This window comes from Hyla sarda, chromosome 7 (assembly GCF_029499605.1).
Source record: "Hyla sarda isolate aHylSar1 chromosome 7, aHylSar1.hap1, whole genome shotgun sequence".
In the NCBI taxonomy this organism is placed as follows: Eukaryota; Metazoa; Chordata; class Amphibia; order Anura; family Hylidae; genus Hyla; species Hyla sarda.
In genome coordinates, this window is record NC_079195.1 from 179,184,321 (window position 1) to 179,209,099 (window position 24,779).

At 42.2% G+C, this 24,779-nt stretch overlaps 1 protein-coding gene across 1 annotated transcript in view; it reads left to right on the forward strand.

The window, feature by feature from the left end:
• The first annotated feature begins 207 nt into the window (after positions 1 to 207).
• Positions 208 to 24,779, forward strand: part of LOC130283194 (zinc finger protein 84-like) — a 51,193-nt gene continuing 26,621 nt past the window's right edge. Inside the window, exons 1-7 of the mRNA XM_056532398.1 lie at positions 208 to 344; positions 3,851 to 3,994; positions 4,093 to 4,254; positions 11,355 to 11,478; positions 12,794 to 12,891; positions 13,056 to 13,167; positions 20,081 to 21,020. Of these exons, the coding sequence (XP_056388373.1) occupies positions 3,887 to 3,994; positions 4,093 to 4,254; positions 11,355 to 11,478; positions 12,794 to 12,891; positions 13,056 to 13,167; positions 20,081 to 21,020 (1,544 nt within the window). The 5' untranslated portion in view covers positions 208 to 344; positions 3,851 to 3,886. The remainder of the gene's footprint in view (positions 345 to 3,850; positions 3,995 to 4,092; positions 4,255 to 11,354; positions 11,479 to 12,793; positions 12,892 to 13,055; positions 13,168 to 20,080; positions 21,021 to 24,779) is intronic.

The window sequence follows — 24,779 nt, forward strand, 5'->3', positions numbered from 1 at the left end:
ATGTAGGAAAAACGCTCTGAAATCAGACTTTGAAAGGGGTGGATACTAGAGATCATGTGACTCTGATGTCATGAAGGTCCTTTAGAGCAGTGGTCTCCAACCTGCGGACCTCCAGATGTTGCAAAACTACAACTCCCAGCATGCCCAGACAACCAACGGCTGTCTGGGCATGCTGGGAGTTGTAGTTTTGCAACATCTGGAGGTCCGCAGGTTGGAGGCCACTGCTTTAGAGTATAGAAAATACCCACTACCTTTGCATGTGACTGATCACATGACTGACTGTGACTTCGTCAAAGGTCCTAAAGCATCTAAAATGTGACATCTGTAGATAAGTTAATGGTTGGGTAAGTGTGACTGATTTTTTTGTTGTTTAGTCCTGAGAACCTTGTGTATAGTAGTACAGTGGTCCCTCAAGTTACAATATTAATTGGTTTCAGGATGACCATTGTAGGTTGAAACCATTGTATGTTGATACCATAACTCTATGGAAACCTGGTAATTGGTTCTGAAGCCACCAAAATGTCATCCAAAAATAGGAAAAAGTGAGAATTAAAGAAAAATAAGTAGATAACTAAAACAGATAAAGCAAATCCTTACATATAAAAGTAAGAAAGATCTGCTGGGAGCTGTAATCACTGTCTATTTCAGTGTTTCTCAACCAGGGTGCCTCCAGCTGTTGCAAAACTACAACTCCCAGCATGCCCGGACAGCCAATGGCTGTCCGGGCATGCAGGGATTTGTAGCTTTGCAAAGGCTGGAGGCACCCCTGGGTGGGAAACACTGATCTAGACTATATACTACTATATAGTCCAACATGCTGGGAGCTGTAGTTTTGCAACAGCTGGAGGCCCCCCTCCAGCCTGTATGAGGGCTCATTTTTTGCACCCCGATCTCTAGTTTAGAACTGTACCATTTTTGTTTTGATGTGACTTTTTGATCGCTTTTTTTTTAAAGCAAATTCAGGAGTTGCAGTTAGTTACTCCCAGCATGCCTTGATACAGCCTGTGACTAAGCAGCTGCCCAAACGAAAACTACAACTCCCAGCATGTTGGACTATATAGTATAGGTCAGTGTTTCCCAACCAGGGGGGCCTCCAGCTGTTGCAAAACTACAGCTCCCAGCATGTTGGACTATATAGTAGTATATAGTCTAGATCAGTGTTTCCCACCCAGGGGTGCCTCCAGCCTTTGCAAAGCTACAAATCCCTGCATGCCCGGACAGCCATTGGCTGTCCGGGCATGCTGGGATTTGTAGTTTTGCAACAGCTGGAGGCACCCTCTTTGGGAAACACTGGTCTATGTAGAGGGCAGGAGCTTCTTCAGGGTCCTGTACAGAACACACAGTGTCCTAAAAAAAGTAAAATGGAGCCGCCCTCACCTGGTGTCCAAAGGAGCAGATAACCCTGGCACAGGTAAAGAGTACAGAACATGTAATACCTCCCTGTACTGTAGGGGGCGCTACCAGACACCAGTCAGTGCATGAACTTTAGGAATACAGGGGTTTTACCAATGAAATGTCCATTCTAATTGGTCGGTTCTTCCAGCCATTGACACGTTTCACAGATTCCATAGCATTGTATGTTTAGTCCGGTTTCAAGTTACAATGGTCCAGAAAAGGCCATCGTATGTTGAAACTATTGTATGTTGAGGCCATTGTAAGTTGAGGGATCACTGTATATGTGTATACAGCATGTAGGTATATAGAACATGGTTTTATACAATGTAAGTATCGGATACATTTGTGTATCCATAGAGATAATGTAGAAGTGTGCCAGGGGCATTGTACTGACAGCCAGTTCACCCACACTAAACCCAATACACAGGGCTATAGTCCCCTAAAAGAACAGGAGCCCCAGTGCATATGACATTGTTTCCCAACCAGGGTGCCTCCAGCTATTGCAAAACTAGACTTCCATCATCCACTATGAGATTTTTTCCCAACATATAGGCACTCATTTACTAAGAGTGAAGTGTTTATTGTGGAGTGGTTTCAATATCACTCGTTTTTTTTTTTCAGGCTTATTTAGTATACTGTCACACATTTCGGGGTTTTTTTCTGTCGCACGTTTTTTTTCACACAAACTCCGAGCTAAAGAAATTAGTTGTGGGAGTGAAAATGGTTTAGACTTGTTTGTTTAAAAAAGTTTTCATGAATCAAAAGTATTCATGTGTTATCATTTTTCAAACATTACAACAATTATTCTTGTATATCAGCTTGGGTGTTAAATTGATTTAAACCTAATATTGCAATTGTGTTAAAGGGGTATTCCAGGAAAAAACTTTTTTTATATATATCAACTGGCTCCGGAAAGTTAAACAGATTTGTAAATTACTTCTATTAAAAAATCTTAATCCTTACAATAGTTATTAGCTTCTGAAGTTGAGTTGCTGTTTTCTGTCTAACTGCTTTCTGATGACTCACGTCCCGGGAACTGTCCAGCTCCCATGGGCATATTCTCCCATCATGCAAGGGATGTTCTCCCGTCATGCACAGCTCCCGTGACGTGACATCATTATTGAGCATAGAAGGAAAGACAAAGGGAGATGGGATCCAATAAAATAATACTAATTTATTGATGAGTGGTAAAGGATGTAAATGAGGGAGCTTCCAAGTGCCTTAGCGGGGCCCAAGCATCCGGCACAGGAACTTAAAAATAAAAGCACAAAAACAATGATTAAAAAATAGATAAAAATAAATATGGGAACATATAGTCTAATGCCAACTATGGACAATATGCAATGCGCAAATTAGGGGAAATGATGCATTCGATCAGACAGTACAAGTACTCAGTTCATAGCTACAGTGTGATGCACTGTTAGATATATTGTATCCGAAATAGATAAACTGTAGATCTAATGTGTCCAATGGGGTAGACTGTAACATACACTGGTTCGAATGTCTCCGTTCCTGATATTGTGTAGATAACAGAGTAAAGTTTTGGTGCACGGCACTGCTCACCAATCAATGTCCTGTGACGTGCGGCCGGCTGGCACGGAGGTGTCCGGCTCAGAGGAGGGTGCCCGTCTGCTCGTGGATAGAAGTGATTCCCGTAAAGCGGCTGGCACGGAGAGCTATCCAGCCTTAGGGGATGTAGTTGCCGCAGGTGGAGGATGAAGGATGATAGCGGTATGGGAGCGGTGACCGGCGTTCCTCGTGTGAATGATGCGCTGTGCGCATGCGAATGATGGTGGTCCCAAAGCTGGGGGCATCCAGCTGTTGCAAGTAGATAGTTAGGAATAACAGGTTGGCATGTGATGAAGATATGGTTCCCAATGCTGATATAGTATGCTAGACGCGTTTCAAAGCCTCGGGCCTTTTCTTCAGTAGCGGTAGGACTACAGCTACTGAAGAAAAGGACCGAGGCCTTGAAACACGTGACCCTAGAGGACTGGTTATTAATTGATCTATATCAATTATTGCATTTTACTATAGAAAACAAGTTACTTTCACACAAAACACAATGGTAAACAGTCCCTTGTTAGAAATCACTCCATTTTTGGAATTTCACTCGACCTCTTGGCTGTCGGTTATTGTGTGAGGCAAACTCACACTTTTTCTCAAGTGATTTTGGAAGTACTTGGAGTATTTTTTGTTTTTTGTGGGTAAAACACCCATTTTTGCATAAAACACGCCCATTTCAGAATGGAAAAAAAACACTATGAGTGTTTTCTAAAGTGTCGGTTGTGCGACTAAAATTTGGTCACATAAATAGTTGCACAGACGTTGCGACCAAAATTTAGGCGCAATAACCGAGAAAAAGAGTCGGTTGGACTTTAGTAAATGAGGGCCATAGTATCTGATATTTCATGTAGAATTTTCTATATTCCTCTATCCGATCCCACTACACTAGGTCCCAGAAAGTATATAATTCAGGTCACAGAAGAGAATGAGTCTTTTTCTCAAGAAACCACCGACGATGGACAAGGACCAGCAACACATCGCTGAGAGGATATTAGATGTCAGTCTACAGATAATCTACCTGCTGACTGGAGAGGTGAGAGTGCCCCTTTAATCTTCAATATCTACAAGGGGTATACACAGACTGGTGGAGGGGGTGTATATAGAGAAAAACATTTTTCTTTACTTAAACAGGAGTATACATTAAAGAAGAAGATGTCTAATAAGGATGAAGACTGCAGCATGAACCAGGTCCCTATCATGGTGTCTTCACGGATCTCACTGACTAATTATAGAAACAATGAGCAGAAGATCCTAGAACTCACCAACAAGATCGCCCATCTGATAACAGGAGAGGTGAGTACTACTCGATTTTTGTTATATTAACAGGTGCATTAAATCTTTCATTGTGAAATACACTGGCCTTCATGTCACTTATCACAGTAAAAAAACATCCAACCCTTGAAATGACAAATATATTACAGCGAAAAAAAGAAAATAGGAGACTATACATGAGCTAGACTTGGATCAAGAAACTGTGCAAAGGAAAAGTATGCAGAAAAAATTATATAATAATAAAATATTATATAACCAGTCCTCAAGGGGTAGTGGGAAAAGGTAAAAAAAAGGGAAGAGGAATAGGAGAAAAGGGGGTGACAGATATCAATATACCGTATATACTCGAGTATAAGCAGAGTTTTTCATCATCATTTTTCGTGCTGAAAACGCCCCCTTGGCTTATACTCGAGTGAACTCTCCGCCTGTCAATCCCTTCTCAGTGGTCTTCAACCTGCGGACCTCCAGAAGTTGCAAAACTACAACTCCCAGCATGCCCGGACAGCCATTGGCTGTCCGGGCATGCTGGGTGTTGTAGTTTTGAAACCTCTGGAGGTCCACAGGTTGAACACCACTGCGGCCTTTGTCATCATCCGAGCCCCCCCCCCCTTTGGTTTTGTACTCCCCTCGGTGGGAAGGAAGGGTGAGCTGGTCCGGGCCATCCATGCTGCAGGGACCGTCCGGTGGGGATGGTTAGTCGTTGCGGGCTGTCCATTTTCACCGGGGGCCCTCTTCTCCGGGCCTGGCCCCGGACTAGTGATGTTGCCTGTGCGTCGTCATCAAAGCAACATCACTAGTCCAGGGCAGGCCCGAAGCGCAGAGAAGAGGGCCCCCTGGTGAAAATGGACAGCCCGCAACGACTAACCATCCCCACCGGATGGTCCCTGCACCATAGATGGCCTGGACCAGCTCACCTTAACTTCCCGACGAGGGGAGGTGAGTACAAAACAAAAGGGAGGGGGGGGGGGGGGGCTGGATGATGACTAAGGCCACAGTGGTCTTCAACCTGCGGACCTCCAGAGGTTTCAAAAATACAACTCCCAGCATGCCCGGACAGGCGATGGCTGTCCGGGCATGCTGGGAGTTGTAGTTTTGCAACATCTGGAGGTCCGCAGGTTGAAGACCACTGATGAAGGGATTGACAGGCGATGATGATGACGGGGTGGGGGGGGGGGGATGATTACATGGGGTGATGATGTATTTCCCACCCTAGGCTTATAATCGAGTCAATAACTTTTCCTGGGTTTTTGGGGTGAAATTAGGGGCCTCGGCTTATATTCGGGTCGGCTTATACTCGAGTATATACGGTACAGTAATAGTGATAATAAAAGTAAAAAATTGTAATAAAAAGCCTGAAAGGGTAAAATAAATTAAATAATCTTATACATTTATTACATTTTAATAATGCAATCAATACCCGAGCAGGGCCCTTGCTCAGATATTAAAAATATAAATATATACAATAAAATGACCTAAAAAATGATACTAAAAATTGCCAGCCATCTCAAAAAAAGAATAAATAGTCTATAGCAGCAAAGAATTGACAGCAATAACTTGACAGACTCCACAAATGTGTGAATTGAGGTACGGCAGTCTTAAATAGAAGCAAGTTATTGTATGGTCTTGAATAGTTAGAGTTTGAGTAATAAACAAGTAATTTCAATATGTTTGTCAAATGGAGCAAATGATGTTGAATAACTGCAGACCAAGTACAAGGTAGCTGAAGAAATGTCATTCATCAAAGTGTTGAGAGGAGAAGCTTGTAAGATGCCGGTAATTGTATCCACAATGTAACAAGATAGTAATAGAATGCTGATACAGTTAATTATAGGAATTGAAGCGATACTTTACCGCCTAGTAGACAGAGCTTGTAGGCAGCCGAGTGTCCCTGAAAACGGCAGATTCCAGAGAACAATGGCAGTAAATGTCCACATGGACAATGTCCGGTGCTCGGATCGTCACTGCCCTGGCATGTGCATGTGGATACCTTGATGGGGCAATGTGTAAGTGCGCTTCTCCTGCGGCAAGCACTCGCTTTCGGTATAACAATAACCGGCTTTAGATATTTGTGCGGTGAGAAAGAAAGGATCGCTCTGCTTGGCACGGATCGGCAGCCGGCCTATAGGGGAGTTACAGCAGAGGTGAGTCGGCGTCCGTGTGCAGTGTGAATTGTGCGCGATTTACAGTGGTCCTCAAACCGGGGTGCTGCAGCGCTGTCAAGACTGGATCGGCTGGTATAGCGGCTATTAGCCGGTGAGATGTATATGGCAGTAATATAATACCAAGGGCTATACGCGTTTCACGACAAGTGTCGCATTCTTCAGTAGCCAAGATATATTAACCAGCCTAGCGGTATTCCCGAGCGTGACTCGGGGTTAATTTTCGCTGCTAGAAGCGGTAACCCCGAGTCACGCTCGGGGTAGAATTGCAGAGTTGCTGTGCGGGCTGCACAGTATATCGCAAAAGCAATCGAATCGCGATTTTTGCTTTTTGCGATGTAGTGATGCAGCCCCCGGGAAAATATGTTATTATCTGCTCGGGTCGGCTCCCGTTGCGGGTGCCGGCCAGAGCAGGTAAAGACATATACTAAAAGTCAGTGTTTCTCAACCAGGGGGCCTCCAGATGTTGCAAAACTACAACTCTCAGCATGCCCGGACAGCCAAAGGCTGTCCGGGCATGCTGGGAGCAGTAGTTTCACAACAGCTGGAGGCCCCCTGGTAGAAAAACCCTGAACTAAGTGTAAAAGTAAAAAGGAAGAAAATAAAAAAACCTTTTGCTCACCTAATCCCGGTCCCTGCAGATGTCGGTCCCCTCCGTGCGTTCTGGTCACTGCTCTATTCATCTTACAGGACCTTTCCCTTTTCAGCCAATCACAGGCCGCAGTGGTGTAAAGCCTGTGATTGGCTGAAGGGGAAAGGACTTGTTCTGCAGCAAATACACTAGGTTTGAAATCTGCCCGGCAAACCTAGTGTATACTGCTGCAGGACAAGAAAAGGTGACAGAGGGGGGAATGTGACACAGGGGAGAATGTAACAAGAGGGGGGGGGGGGGAATGTGACAAGGGGGGGGGAATGTGACATAGGGGGGAATGTGACAAGGGGGGGGATGTGACAGGGGGGAGGAATGTGACAAAGGGGGGATGTGACAGGGGGGGGAGTGGAATGTAACATGGAGGGGGGAAAATGTAACAAGGGGGGGGGGAGAATGTAACAAGGGGGAGAATGTGACGGGGGGATGAATGTGACAGGGGGGGGGATGAAGGTGACGGGGGGGGAGAGTGTAACAAGGGGGGAGAATGTGACAGGGGGAATGAATGTGACAGGGGGGGGAGAATGCAACAAGGGGGGGGGGAATGTGACAGGGGGGGGAATGTGACAAGGAGGGGGAGAATGTGATATGGGGGGGAAATGTGACAAGGGAGGGGGAATGTGACGGGGGGGAGATGTGGAATTTCAATGAAAAAATTGTACCGCTTTTGGTACAAATTTCCAGACGGAATCATACCGCTAGGGAGGTTAAGGGGCTAGTGCATACAGAGCAGGCTTAAATAAGGCAAAATCAAGTGATGTCACTACAAGGTGAGTGGGAGAAAAGGAAAACCCGGAATAGACAGGTGAAAAAAAATGTAGGTAGAGGTGATGTGAATATAGAGATAGGAAGAAATGTAGAGATAAAGGAAGTTTTATAAATAGAATATGGTCGCATATCTGTAAATGAATGAATGTAATTAGATGAAAGTAATAAAAAGAGCATATATTAATGAATGAAAGGAGGAATATAGATGTCAAGAATTAGATCACAGTACGATGGATGAATGGAGAAAAGGGGAATATACTACATTGGTGTGTAGATATAGATATAAATAAATATGGAAAAAATTTGAAATATTGAATGAAAGGAAATAGGTGTTTTAATGATAGATAAATGAATATATATAAATATATAGAAATATGTAGGGATTATATGATGCAGAGAGAGTTATATTGGACATAAAAAATTGTTAGATATAAAAGACATATCATATGATGTGTGGAATGGCTCATATATATATCAGGGAAATAAAGAGGAAAATGGGAGAGATAGAAAAAAGGGGAAAGAAAAAAGAGAAAATAGAGGGCAAAATGGACACATATAAAATATACAAGATACAGTATAAAATACAGCATGGAAAAAATATAAAAAAAATGGTAAAATAAATATACTAGGATCTAGGAAGAAACAGAATGAATAATAGATACCAATGTAATATATAATATAACAATCATAAAAGACATAAAAGGAAGAATCATAAAACAGAGATCATGTGGACACCACGTCCATGATCTCTGTTTTATGATTCTTCCTTTTATGTCTTTTATGATTGTTATATTATATATTACATTGGTATCTATTATTCATTCTGTTTCTTCCTAGTATATTTATTTATTTTACCATTTTTTAATATTTTTTTCATGCTGTATTTTATACTGTATCTTGTATATTTTATATGTGTCCATTTTGCCCTCTATTTTCTCTTTTTTCTTTCCCCTTTTTTCTATCTCTCCCATTTTCCTCTTTATTTCCCTGATATATATATGAGCCATCCCACACATCATATGATATGTCTTTTATATCTAACAATTTTTTATGTCCAATATAACTCTCTCTGCATCATATAATCCCTACATATTTATATATATTTATATATATTCATTTATCTATCATTAAAACACATTTTTCCTTTCATTCAATATTTCACATTTTTTCCATATTTATTTATATCTATATCTACACACCAATGTAGTATATTCCCCTTTTCTCCATTCATCCATCGTACTGTGATCTAATTCTTGACATCTATATTCCTCCTTTCATTCATTAATATATGCCCTTTTTATTACTTTCATCTAATTACATTCATTCATTTACAGATATGCGACCATATTCTATTTATAAAACTTCCTTTATCTCTACATTTCTTCCTATCTCTATATTCACATCACCTCTACCTACATTTTTTTTTCACCTGTCTATTCCGGGTTTTCCTTTTCTCCCACTCACCTTGTAGTGACATCACTTGATTTTGCCTTATTTAAGCCTGCTCTGTATGCACTAGCCCCTTAATATATCTTGGCTACTGAAGAATGCGACACTTGTCGTGAAACGCGTATAGCCCTTGGTATTATATTACTGCCATATCCATCTCACCGGCTAATAGCCGCTATACCAGCCGATCCAGTCTTGACAGCGCTGCAGCACCCCGGTTTGAGGACCACTGTAAATCGCGCACAATTCACACTGCACACGGACGCCGACTCACCTCTGCTGAAACTCCCCTATAAGCCGGCAGCCGATCCGTGCCAAGCAGAGCGATCTTTTCTATATTTCTAAATATCTAAAGCCGGTTATTGTTATACCGAAAGCGAGTGCTTGCCGCAGGAGAAGCGCACTTACACATTGCCCCATCAAGGTATCCACATGCACATGCCAGGGCAGTGACGATCCGAGCACCGGACATCGTCCATGTGGACATTTACTGCCATTGTTCTCTGGAATCTGCCGTTTTCAGGGACACTCGGCTGCCTACAAGCTCTGTCTACTAGGTGGTAAAGTATCGCTCCAATTCCTATAATTAACTGTATCAGCATTCTATTACTATCTTGTTACATTGTGGATACAATTACCGGCATCTTACAAGCTTCTCCTCTCAACACTTTGATGAATGACATTTCTTCAGCTACCTTGTACTTGGTCTGCAGTTATTCAACATCATTTGCTCCATTTGACAGACATCTTGAAATAACTTGTTTATTACTCAAACTCTAACTATTCAAGACCATACAATAACTTGCTGCTCTTTAAGACTATCGTACCTCAATTCACACATTTGTGGAGTCTGTCAAGTTATTGCTGTCAATTCTTTGCTGCTATAGACTATTTATTCTTTTTTTGAGACGGCTGGCAATTTTTAGTATCATTTTTTAGGTCATTTTATTGTATATATTTATATTTTTAATACCTGAGCAAGGGCCCTGCTCGGGTATTGATTGTATTATTCATATTTAATAAATGTATAAGATTATTTAATTTATTTTACCCTTTCAGGCTTTTTATTACCTTTTTTTTTTAATTATCACTACTACTATATATTGATAACGGTCACCCCCTTTTCTCCTATTCCTCTTTCCTTTTTCCACTACCCCTTGAGGACTGGTTATATAATATTTTATTATTATATAATTTTTTCTGCCTACTATTTGGTCTTTTGGGTTTTTAGACCATACCAGTTAACCTCGGGTTAGAATATTGATTGAGCTGCACTAACTCTATTCTATATTTGCAAAGGAAAAGTTGCCCAGTTGCCCATAGCAACCAATCAGATCACTTCTTTCATTTTGCAGAGGCCTTGTTAAAAATGAAAGAATCGTGCTGATTGGTTGTTATGGGCACCTGAGCAACTTTTGATAAATCTCCCCCAAGGTGCTTAAATTCAGGATCGGGCTAGGAAAAGATTATAAACAAGTTGGTCCAGGCTAGGACTACATGTCAAATTTGGGCACGTGCGCATGTTGTGTTGCACTGCGGTGATTTCACTGTATTGCAGCTATAAAAAGTGAATGGGGTTGCATTGCCACCCACAAGGGCCTGCAACCCAATAGTCGCAAGAAATCCTAAGCAGATTTCTTGCGAGGCCACATTAGGCCACAGTCAAGGCCACTTTGCAATCCGACCCTATTGACTGACCATAGCTGTGATGCAGCATGATCACTATAGTGTGACATTGCAATTTTTGGTCGCATGACCCCTATTGCAGCCACAATATGAAAGCCTTACTGTTGTTGGCTATTCTAAGATATTGATAGATTTAGGATATCCCACAGTTGGACAAATGAATCAATGGCTATAAGTAAATGGCATGTAAGAAATTTATTGAGTAGATTCCGCCTCGTGAATGATCTATAACACACTAAGTTCAATAGATTTGGGGCAATGTTAGTGGATTGCTTTTGTAGTGTATTGTATTTTGGAAGCTATGTATATTTAGAGGGATACTCCAGCACTTACAATGTATAAACAGTTTTTAATTTTGTTTATAAAAAAAAATTGGGTTTTCTCCCTTGATCTGTTTCTTTGCGTACAAGGTTCCTATAAGGTGTCAGGATGTCACTGTCTTTTTCACCATGGAAGAATGGGAATATTTAGAAGGACATAAGCATCTGTATGAGGACATTTTGATGAAGAACCACCATTCCCTTACATCGTCAGGTAAGAGAGGACATTTATTGGCTGTAAGGGTATATTTCCATTGGGGAGATGGTGTGGACGCACAATCCAAAGGGAAATCCTCAAGAAAGTCCACCCAGAATGAGCAGAGTTTAATGCTGATTTCCATGTGAATTTTATTTACTGCAGAAAATGGATTAAAATAAAAAATATTCGCCTCTTTCCAGCACTCCAAGGGCAACACATGACAAATCTGGTTGCTTTCAGGTCTCAGCACTCCTTCTAGAAAAGTGTAAAACTACCCTTAGTGGAGGCCTCTGGGCAGCACATTTGTTGGGGCCCTTTCTCTAAGCTCTGAGACCCAGTTGCCGTCCCTCTAAGGGTGCGTTCACACTACGGAATTCCATGAGCGGAACTCCGTGGTGTGAACTTAACATTAGTGTGAATGGGTCTCCGCGAGACCCATTCACACTGCGGAATTGTTCCGTACAAAGAAAGAACATGTTCATTCTTTGTGCGGATTCCGCGAGCACTGCACAGCCGTCAATGGTGATGGCTCAGTGCCCCACGGCCCTAGCGTTGAAGCACGTTGGGCGGCGGCCGCCAGGCGGAATCTCCGCTCACGGAATTCAGCGAGCGGAGATTCCGCAGTGTGAACGCACCCTAAGGCTATGTTCACACAGTGGAATATTTTCAGAGTGTCTGTCCGAAAAACACGGATGGACATTCCGCATATGGCGTTCTCTCTGAAAAGCTACATAGACGACCATGCATCTTTGAACAGATTCCACTGAATTAATCAGATCTTTCCACTAGGAAATTCTATCATGTGCACAATGCAGCAGAATGCATTTGAAAACAATAGTACTCTGCTGCAACTGATTTGTTGAGCAGAATTTTCTCACTGGATTTTGCTCTGAATTTCCGTTATGTAAACATGGCCCTAACTTTAAAGGGGTTATCCAGGAAAAAATATTTTTTATATATCAACTGGCTCCAGAAAGTTAAACAAATTTGTAAAATACTTCTATTAAAAAATCTTAATCCTTTCAGAACTTATGATCTGCTGAAGTTGAGTTGTTCTTTTCTGTCTAAGTTCCCTCTGATGACACATGTCTCGGGAACTGTCCAGAGTAGAAGCAAATCCCCATAGCAAACCTCTTCTACCCTGTGCAGTTCCCGAGACAAGCAGCAACTTCAGCAGCTGATAATTATTGGAAGGATTAAGATTTTTTAATAGAAGTAATTTACAGTGGAGCCAGTTGATATAAAACAAAAGTTTTTTCCTGGAATACCCCTTTAACCATCAATGACTAAGTATAAACACTGTATTCAGGCACACGTGTGTGTTTTACAGAAGGATTCAATATGAAGAACGTACCTGATGGATTCTCTTGTCCTTATTATACACTGAGTTGTCCTAACGAAAATTACAATATCCTACAGGATTATCAGGTAGATGTAAATTTCAGCAAATACTGTATATGATCATTTTTAGACTGCTAAATATTTCTTCCTTTATGACAATGATTAGCGGCTACACCAGTTCTCTGTTTCCATACAGTGTTCTGTTAAACCTCTCCAACTTTCTTCTTATTTGTACATTATGGGGAACTTAGGCTGAATATCTGACTTGTATTAAAGAAGAAGCTGTAACAGGAGGAAATGAGATGTGTATGGGGATCAGTCAGCAATTTAAAGAAGAGGAAAATCAAACTAATATCAGCACAGGTGAGTGAAACTACTGGATTCTGCAATGTAACTGACATTGATGGCATTTCAATTTTTTTCTTTTTTTCTTAAGATCTATATATTGGGTAGCATACATCATTAAATAGCACCAAGAAGTTTTGCTTACTAAGTCCTGCAGTTTGCATGTGGTTCTCACCTGTATATCATGTTTGTGTCCTTAATACCTGTATCATGGTGTCCTTAATACCTGTATCATGGTGTCCTTAATACCTGTATCATGGTGTCCTTAATACCTGTATCATGGTGTCCTTAATACCTGTATCATGGTGTCCTTAAAGGGGATCTGCCCTCATTCCCCTGCTGCAATCCTGATCTGCCTCAGCCAGTGATTGTCTTTGTAGGTAAGCCATTTAAAGAAGCGACAAAACATCAGCACTCCCCAGACCATTGCTGATTTATGGAATGGGAGAGGCCAGCAATCAGGATAGAGGCAGAGTTGGTTATAGTGGGGCTCTGTTACTCAGAAAGAGGCTCCAGTAAGTAGAATGTATTGCTGATATGGGGAGCAACAGGCAGTCCCAGGCAGAAGCTACTGAGCCTAATTATCATTTAGTCCACAATGTAGAAAAAGAGTAGAGAGCACTCACCTGAATGATAATTTACACTATGTTAAAGGGCTTACCCTCTGGGTAGGCTATCAAGGAGTACTGCAGCCATAGACAACCTTTTCCCTATCCACAGGATAGAGGATAAGTGTCTGATCACGGAGGATCCAACCAATGGGACCCCCTGCGATCTTCCTTACGGGGACCCGCCATTGTCGCGGCTCTGCGCAACTAATGCTCATGTCGTCGACCTCACTAAGGGGTCAACAGATACGCCCCCTCCATTCAGCTTTAGAGGGGGAAGGGATGCACAAACGCTGCATCTCTGCCTCACCTAAAGAGAAACATGAAGGGGGTGTGTCGGCCACGGCGTCATGCTGCGGCAGACACGCCTCCTGCATGGGGAGAGCCAGAGCAAAGCCAGGGTCCCGTACAGGAGATTGAGGGGGGTCCCTGCATTTGACCCCCCCTCGCAATCAGACATTTATCCCCTATCCTGCGGATATCCCCAAGGCTGCAGTACTTCTTCAATATCAGATCTGACTCCTGACACATCAGCTGAAGTGTCTGCTGTGCAGTAAACATTGAAAAGGCTACAACACAAATACAGCACCCTCTTCAGACAACTGGAGTCAGACACCTGTCAATCTGATATTTAAAGGGGTTATCCACCATAAGGTGATCTTAGTATCGACCTGGCAGGCAGTAATGGACATGCTTAGGAAGGATCTGCGCTTGTCTTGGGGCTAAATGGCTATGTCATGAGATTAACATAACACTGTGGCTAGCTTTTTGTGAACTAGTATTTCTTGTTTGACTTTTTCTTTTTTTGACTACGAATCCCACAATTTCATTTTCCTCCCTCCCACACATCAGCCACCCCACCCATTCAAACAAAAGACCTGTGGTTTTCAGTCAGGGTGCCTACAGCTGTTGCATTAGTTGCAGATTGATCTCTCTCCCACCAAGTGATCGCTCCACCCATTGAAGCAGACAGGCTCCCTGTCATCAGCTGACTAGTGAGTCAGGTCTCAGCCGCATTGCAACCTGGGAAAAATCTGAGACAACAGTCATTTTTGTATGCTGATAAAAATAAATAGTGGGGTGAAAATCACATAATAATTGTAGAAAACCGTCACACACAGGTACAGACACTATATTATGAACTACACTAACTTTACAGCCCCTGTAGCATAGTCAAATAAAAAAAAATCCTGGAATACCCCTTTAAGGCCTATCCAGAAGATAGGTTATTAGTTTTAAAAGGTCATAGAAGACAAAGGGCACCCTTGCCATCTTGGCCTTAATGCACCATGGCATACCTGTATGCTATGGAAAATAAGGTGTCTCTGAGGCGAGCACAGGAACTGTAAATGACAGGTCCAATTAGCATGCGGGGGTCAGATGGGTTAAAATGGCTGCAGAGGCCTCCTTACCTAGCCTCTTGCCGACGGCTGTATCAGTAGAGTGCCAATCTTTAGCAATAGCATAACATTGTACAGTGAATGAAATCTAATCTTATAAAAGTATAAAATAAAAAATAAAAGAATGTTTTCAAATGATATAAAAGCCCCTTCCCTAAAAATTCAAATAACCCTGCCCCTTTTCCTGTTTTACAAAAAAAAAATAAGTGCAGACACAGTGAATAGTGTAAACATATAAAAATACTAAAAGTCAGAAATGCAGAATTTTTTATGATTTTGTTCAAAAATTTGACTATTTTCTTAAAGTAGCACTAATAGTACAATTATAAATTTGGTATCGTTTTAATTGTATTGACCCACCGACTAAAAGAGAACATGTAATTTGTACCATAAAGTGCACTGTGTAAAAACAAAACCTCCCAAATTTTTCTAAATTGCATTTTTATCATATTCCCTCCAAAAATGATTTTTTTATTTTTTTTTTATTTCGTCGTACATTTTTGGGTAAAATGAAAGGTGTCATTACAAACTACAATTGGGCATGCAAAGAACAAGCCCTGGGTCTGTGGATTGGGAAAATAAAAGATATATGCCTCTTAGAAGGTGAGGAGGAAAAAACAATAATGCAAAAATGGAGTTGGCTGTTGCCTTAAGGTGTTAAAGGGGATCTGTCAGCTCTTTTTGCTGCTAAGAGTTGCAGAAACTAGGGGATATCTGTTAAGGTATAAAAGCTAGCTGTATACTACAGAGGAAGTTGTATTGTTATTTTCTGCCTGACCACAGTGCTCTCTACTGACACCTCTGTCCATGTCAGGAAATGTCCAGAGCAGGAGCAAATCCCCATAGCAAACCTCTCCTGCTCTGGACAATTCCTGACACAGACAGAGGTGTCAGCAGAGAGCACTGTGGTCAGACAGAAAAGAACTACACAACTTTCTCTGCAGCATACAGCAGCTAATAAGTACTGGAAGGATTAAGATTTTTAAATTTACAAATCAGTTTTTCTTTCTGGCACCAGTTGATTAGAATGTTTTTTTCCACCAGAGTACCACTTTAATCTAAAGGTTTACAGCATTGCATGTTATGGACTGGTTAAGAGGTAGGGACAGATTTGCCAATTCTTCACTTGATTGTGCTCTTGCTTCTTCCTTGGCCTTGCCTACCCTACTACTCTTGCAAACCCTCTGAGATCCCTCCCATTCTCAAAGATAACCCACTCATGGTGTGCCATTGTACATTGTAAACTTGATCCTAATAGATCGGTATTACTTTTTGAGAGTAATCGTTCATAAGTGCAACCTCTTGTCCTGTTTACTTCTCTCTCTTTTGCTGAGGCCTATTGTAAATTTCCTTTTGTAAACACACTCCATTCTCCGTTAGTTTCCTCTATAAATTACTTATAGAGGTACTCCGCCCCTAGACATCTTATTCGCTATCCAAAGGATAGGAGATAAGATGTCTGATCGTGGGGGGTCCGGCCGCTGGGACCCCTTGTGATCTCTGGGCCGGCGCCGCAGCGTTCTGAACACCGAAGCTTGGAGCTTCCGTGTTTGTGATGTCATGCCACGCCCCCTTCATTCATGTTCGCCCCGTGCACCGGATGACTGAGGTGCTGACAGCGGCATGCAATCCCCCCGTGATCAGACATCTTATCCCCTATCCTTTGGATAGGGGATAAGATGTTTAGGGGCGGAGTACCCCTTTAACCCCTTAAGGACGCAGGACGTAAATGTACGTCCTGGTGTGGTGGTACTTAACGCACCAGGACGTACATTTACGTCCTAAGCATAACCGCGGGCATCGGAGCGATGCCCGTGTCATGCGCGGCTGATCCCGGCTGCTGATCGCAGCCAGGGACCCGCCGGCAATGGCCGACGCCCGCGATCTCGCGGGCGTCCGCCATTAACCCCTCAGGTGCCGGGATCAATACAGATCCCGGCATCTGCGGCAGTGCGCGATTTGAATGAATGATCGGATCGCCCGCAGCGCTGCTGCGGGGATCCGATCATTCAGAACGCCGCACGGAGGTCCCCTCACCTGCCTCCGTCCGGCTCCCGGCGTCTCCTGCTCTGGTCTGTGATCGAGCAGACCAGAGCAGGAGATGACCGATAATACTGATCTGTTCTATGTCCTATACATAGAACAGATCAGTATTAGCAATCATGGTATTGCTATGAATAGTCCCCTATGGGGACTATTCAAGTGTAAAAAAAAAATAAAAAAAATGTAAAAGTAAAAGTTAAAAAAAAGTGAAAAATCCCCTCCCCCAATAAAAAAGTTAAACGTCCGTTTTTTCCTATTTTACCCCCAAAAAGCGTAAATTTTTTTTTTTATAGACATATTTGGTATCGCCGCGTGCGTAAATGTCCGAACTATTGAAATAAAATGTTAATAATCCCGAATGGTTAACGGCGTGAACGAAAAAAAAAAAAAAAAAAGTCCAAAATTCCTACTTTTTTAATACATTTTATTTAAAAAAAATTATAAAAAATGTATTAAAAGTTTTTTATATGCAAATGTGGTATCAAAAAAAGTAAAGATCAGGTCATCAAAATAAAGGGATTATAAACGTACTAATTTGGTTAAAAAGTTTGTGATTTTTTTTAAGCGCAACAATAATATAAAAGTATTTAATAATGGGTATCATTTTAATCGTATTGACCCTTAGAATAAAGAACACACGTCATTTTTACCATAAATTGTACGGCGTGAAAACGAAACCTTCCAAAATTAGCAAAATTGCGTTTTTCGTTTTAATTTCCCCACAAAAAGTGTTTTTTGGTTGCGCCATACATTTTATGATATAATGAGTGATGTCATTACAAAGGACAACTGGTCGCGCAAAAAACAAGCCCTCATACTAGTCTGTGGATGAAAATATAAAAGAGTTATGATTTTTAGGCGAGGAGGAAAAAATGAAAACGTAAAAGGCCAAAATGGGCTGAGTCCTTAAGGGGTTAAACCTTCACTAAAATAGGACAGCTCATGATAGCACAAATCAATGACCCTTATGATCTTTTATATGGCATATTTTTCTCAAAATTGATGGCCCAATTTTTTTTCTTCTGGTAACCCCTGTTGTCCTAAATGCTGTCTGCCAAAAGCGGGTATGTTTCATCTTTGGGATTGCCCCGTATACGTGACATGTGGGCTACACTTACATCGCACCTCTTATCTAAATATTGATTGCATTTACCCCAGACTATGGAGTGGTCCTTATTTAATATATTTGGGGAAGCAGGTTCTGATAGACTGTCTCTTACTACTAAACTGATTTTCCATGTATGGACAGCCACTGTGCAGAAGAGTATTCCGAACATGGATTATATTAATTATCTTTCTCTCTCTGTCAACATGATCAGCAGTTCTTCTTTTCATTTATCTTGAAAGGAGTTCTCATGATTTCTGTTTGGTTTTGTCGATGCCAGGGTTAAAGCTAAGGGGGTGAACCCCTTTATCCTCTATAAGAACCCTAAACACATTTCTCCTCTTTTTCCAAAACACCAGCAATAAACCTCATGGCATAATATGGTACTGTGTTGCTACATTAACTGAGACTATTCTCATACATGTAGGGTAAAACTGCCTTTGTACTGAATTTTTATACAACTTAAATGAGCACTATCAGATACAAAAGCTTTTTATATGTTGTACATCTTGGCAAAACATTAAAGGGGTACTCCGGTCCTAAGACATCTTATCCCTTATCTAAAGGATAGGGGATAAGATGTCTGACCGCGGGGTTTCCGCCGCTGGGGACCCCTCAATTTTGCATTCAGCACCCAGGGCCTGTAAGTGAGGGTGGGCAGGCACTCCTCTGTCTGATAGGACAGGAGAGAGCACAGAGGAAAACTATCAGTAAGGAGAGAGCACAGAGGAGTACTATCAGACAGGAGAGAGCTCAGAGGAGTATTATCAGACAGGAGAGAGCACAGAGGAGTACTATCAGATAGGAGAGAGCACAGAGGAGTACTATCAGACAGGAGAGAGCTCAGAGGAGTATTATCAGACAGGAGAGAGCACAGAGGAGTACTATCAGACAGGAGAGAGCACAGAGGAGTACTTTCAGACAGGAGAGAGCACAAAGGAGTACTATCATACAGGAGAGAGAGCACAGAGGAGTGCTATCAGACAGGAGAGAGAGCATAGAGGAGTGCTATCAGACAGGAGAGAGCACAGAGGAGTGCTATCAGACAGGAGAGAGCACAGAGGAGTGCTATCAGACAGGATAGAGCACAGATTAGTACTATCAGACAGGAGAGAGCACAGAGGAGTACTATCAGACAGGATAGAGTACAGAGGAGTACTGTCAGACAGGAGAGAGCACAGAGGAGTACTATCAGACAGGAGAGAGCACAGAGGAGTGCTATCAGACAGGATAGAGTACAGAGGAGTACTATCAGACAGGAGAGAGCACAGAGGAGTACTATCAGACAGGAGAGAGCACAGAGGAGTGCTATCAGACAGGAGAGAGCTCAGAGGAGTGCTATCAGACAGGAGAGAGCACAGAGGAGTGCTATCAGACAGGATAGAGTACAGAGGAGTACTATCAGACAGGAGAGAGCACAGAGGAGTGCTATCAGACAGGATAGAGTACAGAGGAGTACTATCAGTAAGGAGAGAGCACAGAGGAGTACTATCAGACATGAGAGAGCACAGAGGAGTGCTATCAGACAGGAGAGAGCTCAGAGGAGTTCTATCAGACAGGAGAGAGCACAGAGGAGTGCCTGCCCACCCTCACTTACCTTGTCTATGCCTATGATTTAGCTTGGACAAGGCCATGCTTTTATAAGCCATGATTTCTATAAAATGAATAAAAATATTATTATTCTACATAGGAAAATGTGTCCTTTTACATAATCTTTTGGAGTTTAAAAATGTTTAAGAGGATAAAAAGTTTGCATTTTATTCTATTTGAAACAGATAACTACAATAACAACTTGGAAGAACATCTTCTCTCTCCCGATAATATAGTAAAATATAATATTACAGAAGATAATTATGAAGACTCCATTACCTCAAGGCTAAACTCAGTCCTTCACAACAGAGATCTATTTACTGATCCCAGTAATTACAAGGATGCTTTATCTGATCAACTACAGAAGGATAATAGTGGTAATTATTGTGAAATGTTTCCAGACTGTGGAGGTGAACGTATTTTTACACACAAAAGAATTGATAGAGATGAAAAAACATTTTCCTGTTCAGAATGTGGAAAATATTTTACCCAGAAATCAGATCTGGCTAGACATCAGAAAATTCACATGGGGGAGAAACCATTTTCATGTTCTGAGTGTGAGAAATGCTTTAGGCAGAAATCAGATCTTATTAAACATGAGAGAACCCACACAGGAGAAAAACCATATTCTTGTTCAGAATGTGGAAAATATTTTAGCCAGAATTCTGCTGTAATTGGACATCTAAGAACTCATACCGGTGAGAAGCCATTTTCTTGTTTAGAATGTAAGAAACATTTTAGCAAGGGATCAGAACTTCAAAAACATATGAGAATTCACACAGGGGAAAAGCCATTTTCATGTTCAGAGTGTGACAAAAGTTTTAGACAAAAAAGCGATCTTTATACCCATCTAAGAATTCACACAGGGGAAAAACCGTATTCATGTTCTGCATGTGGGAAGTATTTTTCCCAGAAATCAAACCTTCTTAAACATCAAAGAACCCGTACAGGGAGGGAGGAATTTTTGTGTTTAGTTTGCGAAAAATGTTTTACCAGTAAATCATGTTTTGCTTACCATCAGAAAACTCACACAGGTAAAAATCTATTTTCATGTTCAAAATGTGGAAAATGCTTTGTCAGTAAAACATTTCTTGTGGAACATCAAAAAAATCACAAAGGAGAGAAGTAATTTTCATGCTCAGAATGTAAAAAATGTTTCAGTAGAAAATGGAGTCTTTTTGAACATCAAAAAACCCATACAAAGGGACAAGCATGTTTAGATTGTGGAAAATGTTTTGCTCACAAAACAACTCTTGTTACACATAGAAAAACTCATACAGCAGAGAAGACATTTTTGTGCTCATAGGGGGAGATTTATCAAAACCTGTCCAGAGGAAAAGTTGCCCAGTTGCCCATAGCAACCAATCAGCTCTCCACTTTCATTTTTAACAAGGCCTGTGCAAAATGAAAGAAGCGATCTGCTTGGTTGCTCTGGGCAACTGGGCAACTTTTCCTTTGCACAGGTTTTGATGAATCTCCTCCATAATGTGGGAAATGTTTTCCCAATATATACAAAAGGTAGAAATTGGTTCACCAATAGGTCAGTTTTTAGACATCAAATAATTCACATGGGACAAAATATTTTCTTTCATTCTATGCTGAACATGAGAAACAATACACTTTGCATTTTACTCCCCAGATTACCGTATTTTTCGCCCTATAGGACGCACCGGTGTATAAGACGCACCCTTTTTTTAGGTGCAAAATCTAAAAAATAAAGATTTTGAACCCAATAGTGGTCTTCAACCTGCGGACCTCCAGATGTTGCAAAACTACAACTCCCAGCATGCCCGGACAGCCGTTGGCTGTCCGGGCATGCTGGGAGTTGTAGTTTTGCAACATCTGGAGGCCCGCAGGTTGAAGACCACTGGTATAGGAGGTTATACTCACGTGTCCCCGCCGCTCCGGACCCGTCACCGCTGCCCTGGATGTCGCTCCATCGCTGTCGCCGTGTCCCCGTCGCTCCGGAACGTCTCTGCTGCCGGCCGGGTATCCTCGCTCTCTGTCGCCGTCATCACGTCGTTACGCACGCCGACGCACGTACGCGACAACGTGATGACGAGGAAGGAGAGCGCCGGCCATACAGGGGATCCCTGAACGGAGAAGACACCGAGGAGGCAGGTAAGGTCCCTCCCGGTGTCCTGTAAGCACTAACCCGGCTATTCAGTCGGGCTGTTTGGCACCGCCGCGGTGAAATCGCGGCGGTTCCGAACAGCCCGACTGAACAGCCGGGTTAGTGTCACTTTCTCTTCAGACGCGGCGGTCAGCTTTGATCGCCGCAGATGAAGGGTTAATACAGGGCATCACCGTATGTCCTGTATTAGCTGCGGGTCCCGGCCGTTGATGGGCGCAGGGACCGCCGCGATAGGGGTGCATTCGCCGTATAAGACGCACCGACTTTTTCCACCCAGTTTTGGGGAAGAAAAAGTTCGTCTTATACGGTGAAAAATACGGTACATATTACACCTCAGGTGTAGTTGTCAAGGTTCCTTTTATTAAAAGTAAAACTTCATTCATTTTTATATATACTCCCTTTGTTTTATGGTTCTCCGGGCAGGATCTAATTGCACCCTATACAGTATATGCTTCTTGCGTTCTGCTCATTGTTTTGGTGCACTCCATTGTTTTTGTTTTGGTGTACTCCAATGTTAGTATGTCTCAGTTTGATTTCATGCCCCTTGTATTTTTGGTCTCTCAAGACCGACGGGCTCGACTGTCGTTGATACGTTCCTATGTACACATGTTACTTCTTTGCTAATAAAATCTCTTTTGAATTTGAAAAAAAAAGTAAAACTTCATATAAAACAACAGGTATGCCTCCATTTGTTTGTTTTGACAAAAACCTGCTTTGATATATCCCTTGAGAAGTGTTATTAAGGTTTAATGCCTGTTTTATAAGAAAATCGCAATTACATCAGAGCTGCAGATAGATCAATGGTATGTAATTACATAATACTGATCTATCTATATTTTCCAATTTTTCTAATAAAACACTGAAAAAAAATAATAGTACAGTACACATATTTGGTACTGCTGCGTGCGTTATTGGTCCCATCATGTCCCAGAAAAAACGTCAAAAACTTGATCAAAAAGTCTTATGTATACAAAGTGGTTAAAAATTACAGCTAAAAAAATAAACCCTAAAACAACTTCATAGGTGGAAAAATAAAGTTATAGGGGTCAGAACATGGCAGTGAACAAACTTTTTTTTTTTTTACCATAAAATGAAACTAAAATTATATTATTACATTTGGTATCATTGAAATCATACTGACCAATAGATTAAAGTTAGCATGGCAGATTAACCATCTTTACCCACAAAATTGCATTCCGTATCAATTTTGCCTTACATATATATTTTTCTGGCTCTGTAATACGTGATATAATAAAATAAAGAGTGTCAATAAAAAGTACATCTTGTCCCACAAAAAAACCCTAATACAACTTTGTTGGTGGAAAAAAAAGTAGTGGGTCTTAGAATGTGAGGAGGAAAAAAATGTGAGCCAAAAAAAAAATTTGCTGGGTCATAAAGGCGTTAAAGGAGTATTCTGGGATAGCAAAATTCCCATTGTGTCAGGTATAAAAAAATAAATATCTGCTTACCTCCCGCTGCGTTGTCCCACCTCAAGCAGTGATTGTCTGGGTAGCAATCTGACGTATTGAACCCTGGCACTGATTTTCTTCCTGGTGCTGGGGCTCAATACACCAGATTGCTGAGGCCAATGATACGCTGAGCTGCAGCATGACGTATTCTCCATAGGAAACCTGGGAGAGGAGCATACCGGGGACCTCAGCAGGACAATAAAGGCATCGGGGGAGTGGCAATGCCTCCCCATCCCAGAGTGCTTCTTTAACCACTTTGGGACCCAGGGCATACAGGTACGCCCTCACACCCTGGTACTTAAGGACCCAGGGCATACATGTACGCCTGTGTGAATTTGGGTCCCCGACGATATCTATCAGCAGGCACCCCGTGCAAACTCCATGTCGATTCAGACTAGCAATTCGCGGTGATTCCGGGTCAATAGGATCTCTGGTGTCCCGGAAAAAAAGGGTGAATGGGGCTGTCCGAGACAGCCCCATTCACCCTTACCCAGCAGGAGTGAGGTGGTACGGGTGCCACCTCACGATCACATGATTGATTGATCGGTCGGAATGACCGACCAATCACTGCCCTGCTGGGCGGTGATCGGGGCCGGCGGGGGTCTCTTACCTCTCCCTTGTCTGGCAGGGGTCCCCTGAGAAGTGGCAGTGGCGGTCCCGGTGGCAGGATACAGCAGGAGGTGAGGCCTGTTCACCTCCTGCTGTTGCTTAGCAACAACTCTCAGCATGCACAGCCAAAGGGCATGCCAGGAGTTGTAGTTTTGCAACAGCTGGAGTTCCAACTACAACTCCCAGCATACCCTTTGGTAGTCTGTGCATGCTAGGGGTTGTAGTTACGCAACAGCTGGAGGCACATTTTTGCTATGGAAAAGTGTGCATCCAGCTGTTGCATAACTACAACTCCCAGCATGCACAGACTACCAAAGGGCATGCTAGGAGTTGTAGCAGTGTGCCTCCAGCTGTTGCAAAACTACAACTCTCAGCATGCCCTTCGACTGTCAATGCATGCTGAGTTTTGCAGTTTTACATCAGCTGGAGACACATTGGTTGTGAAACAGAGTTTCTGTCCTAAGGCTGCATTCACTCCTCGTTTTTACGTTACGGGTGCCGGATCCGGCTGGGGAAGGGGCAAACCGGGCTCTCCCGTACCCCAGCCGGACCAGCGCTGAAATCCATTTACTATTATGAGACGACCGGAGTCAAACAATAACTCAGGTCAGCTCATTTTTTATCCATATCCGGTTTTTTGACTGGACCTAAAACCGTAGTATACTCACAGGT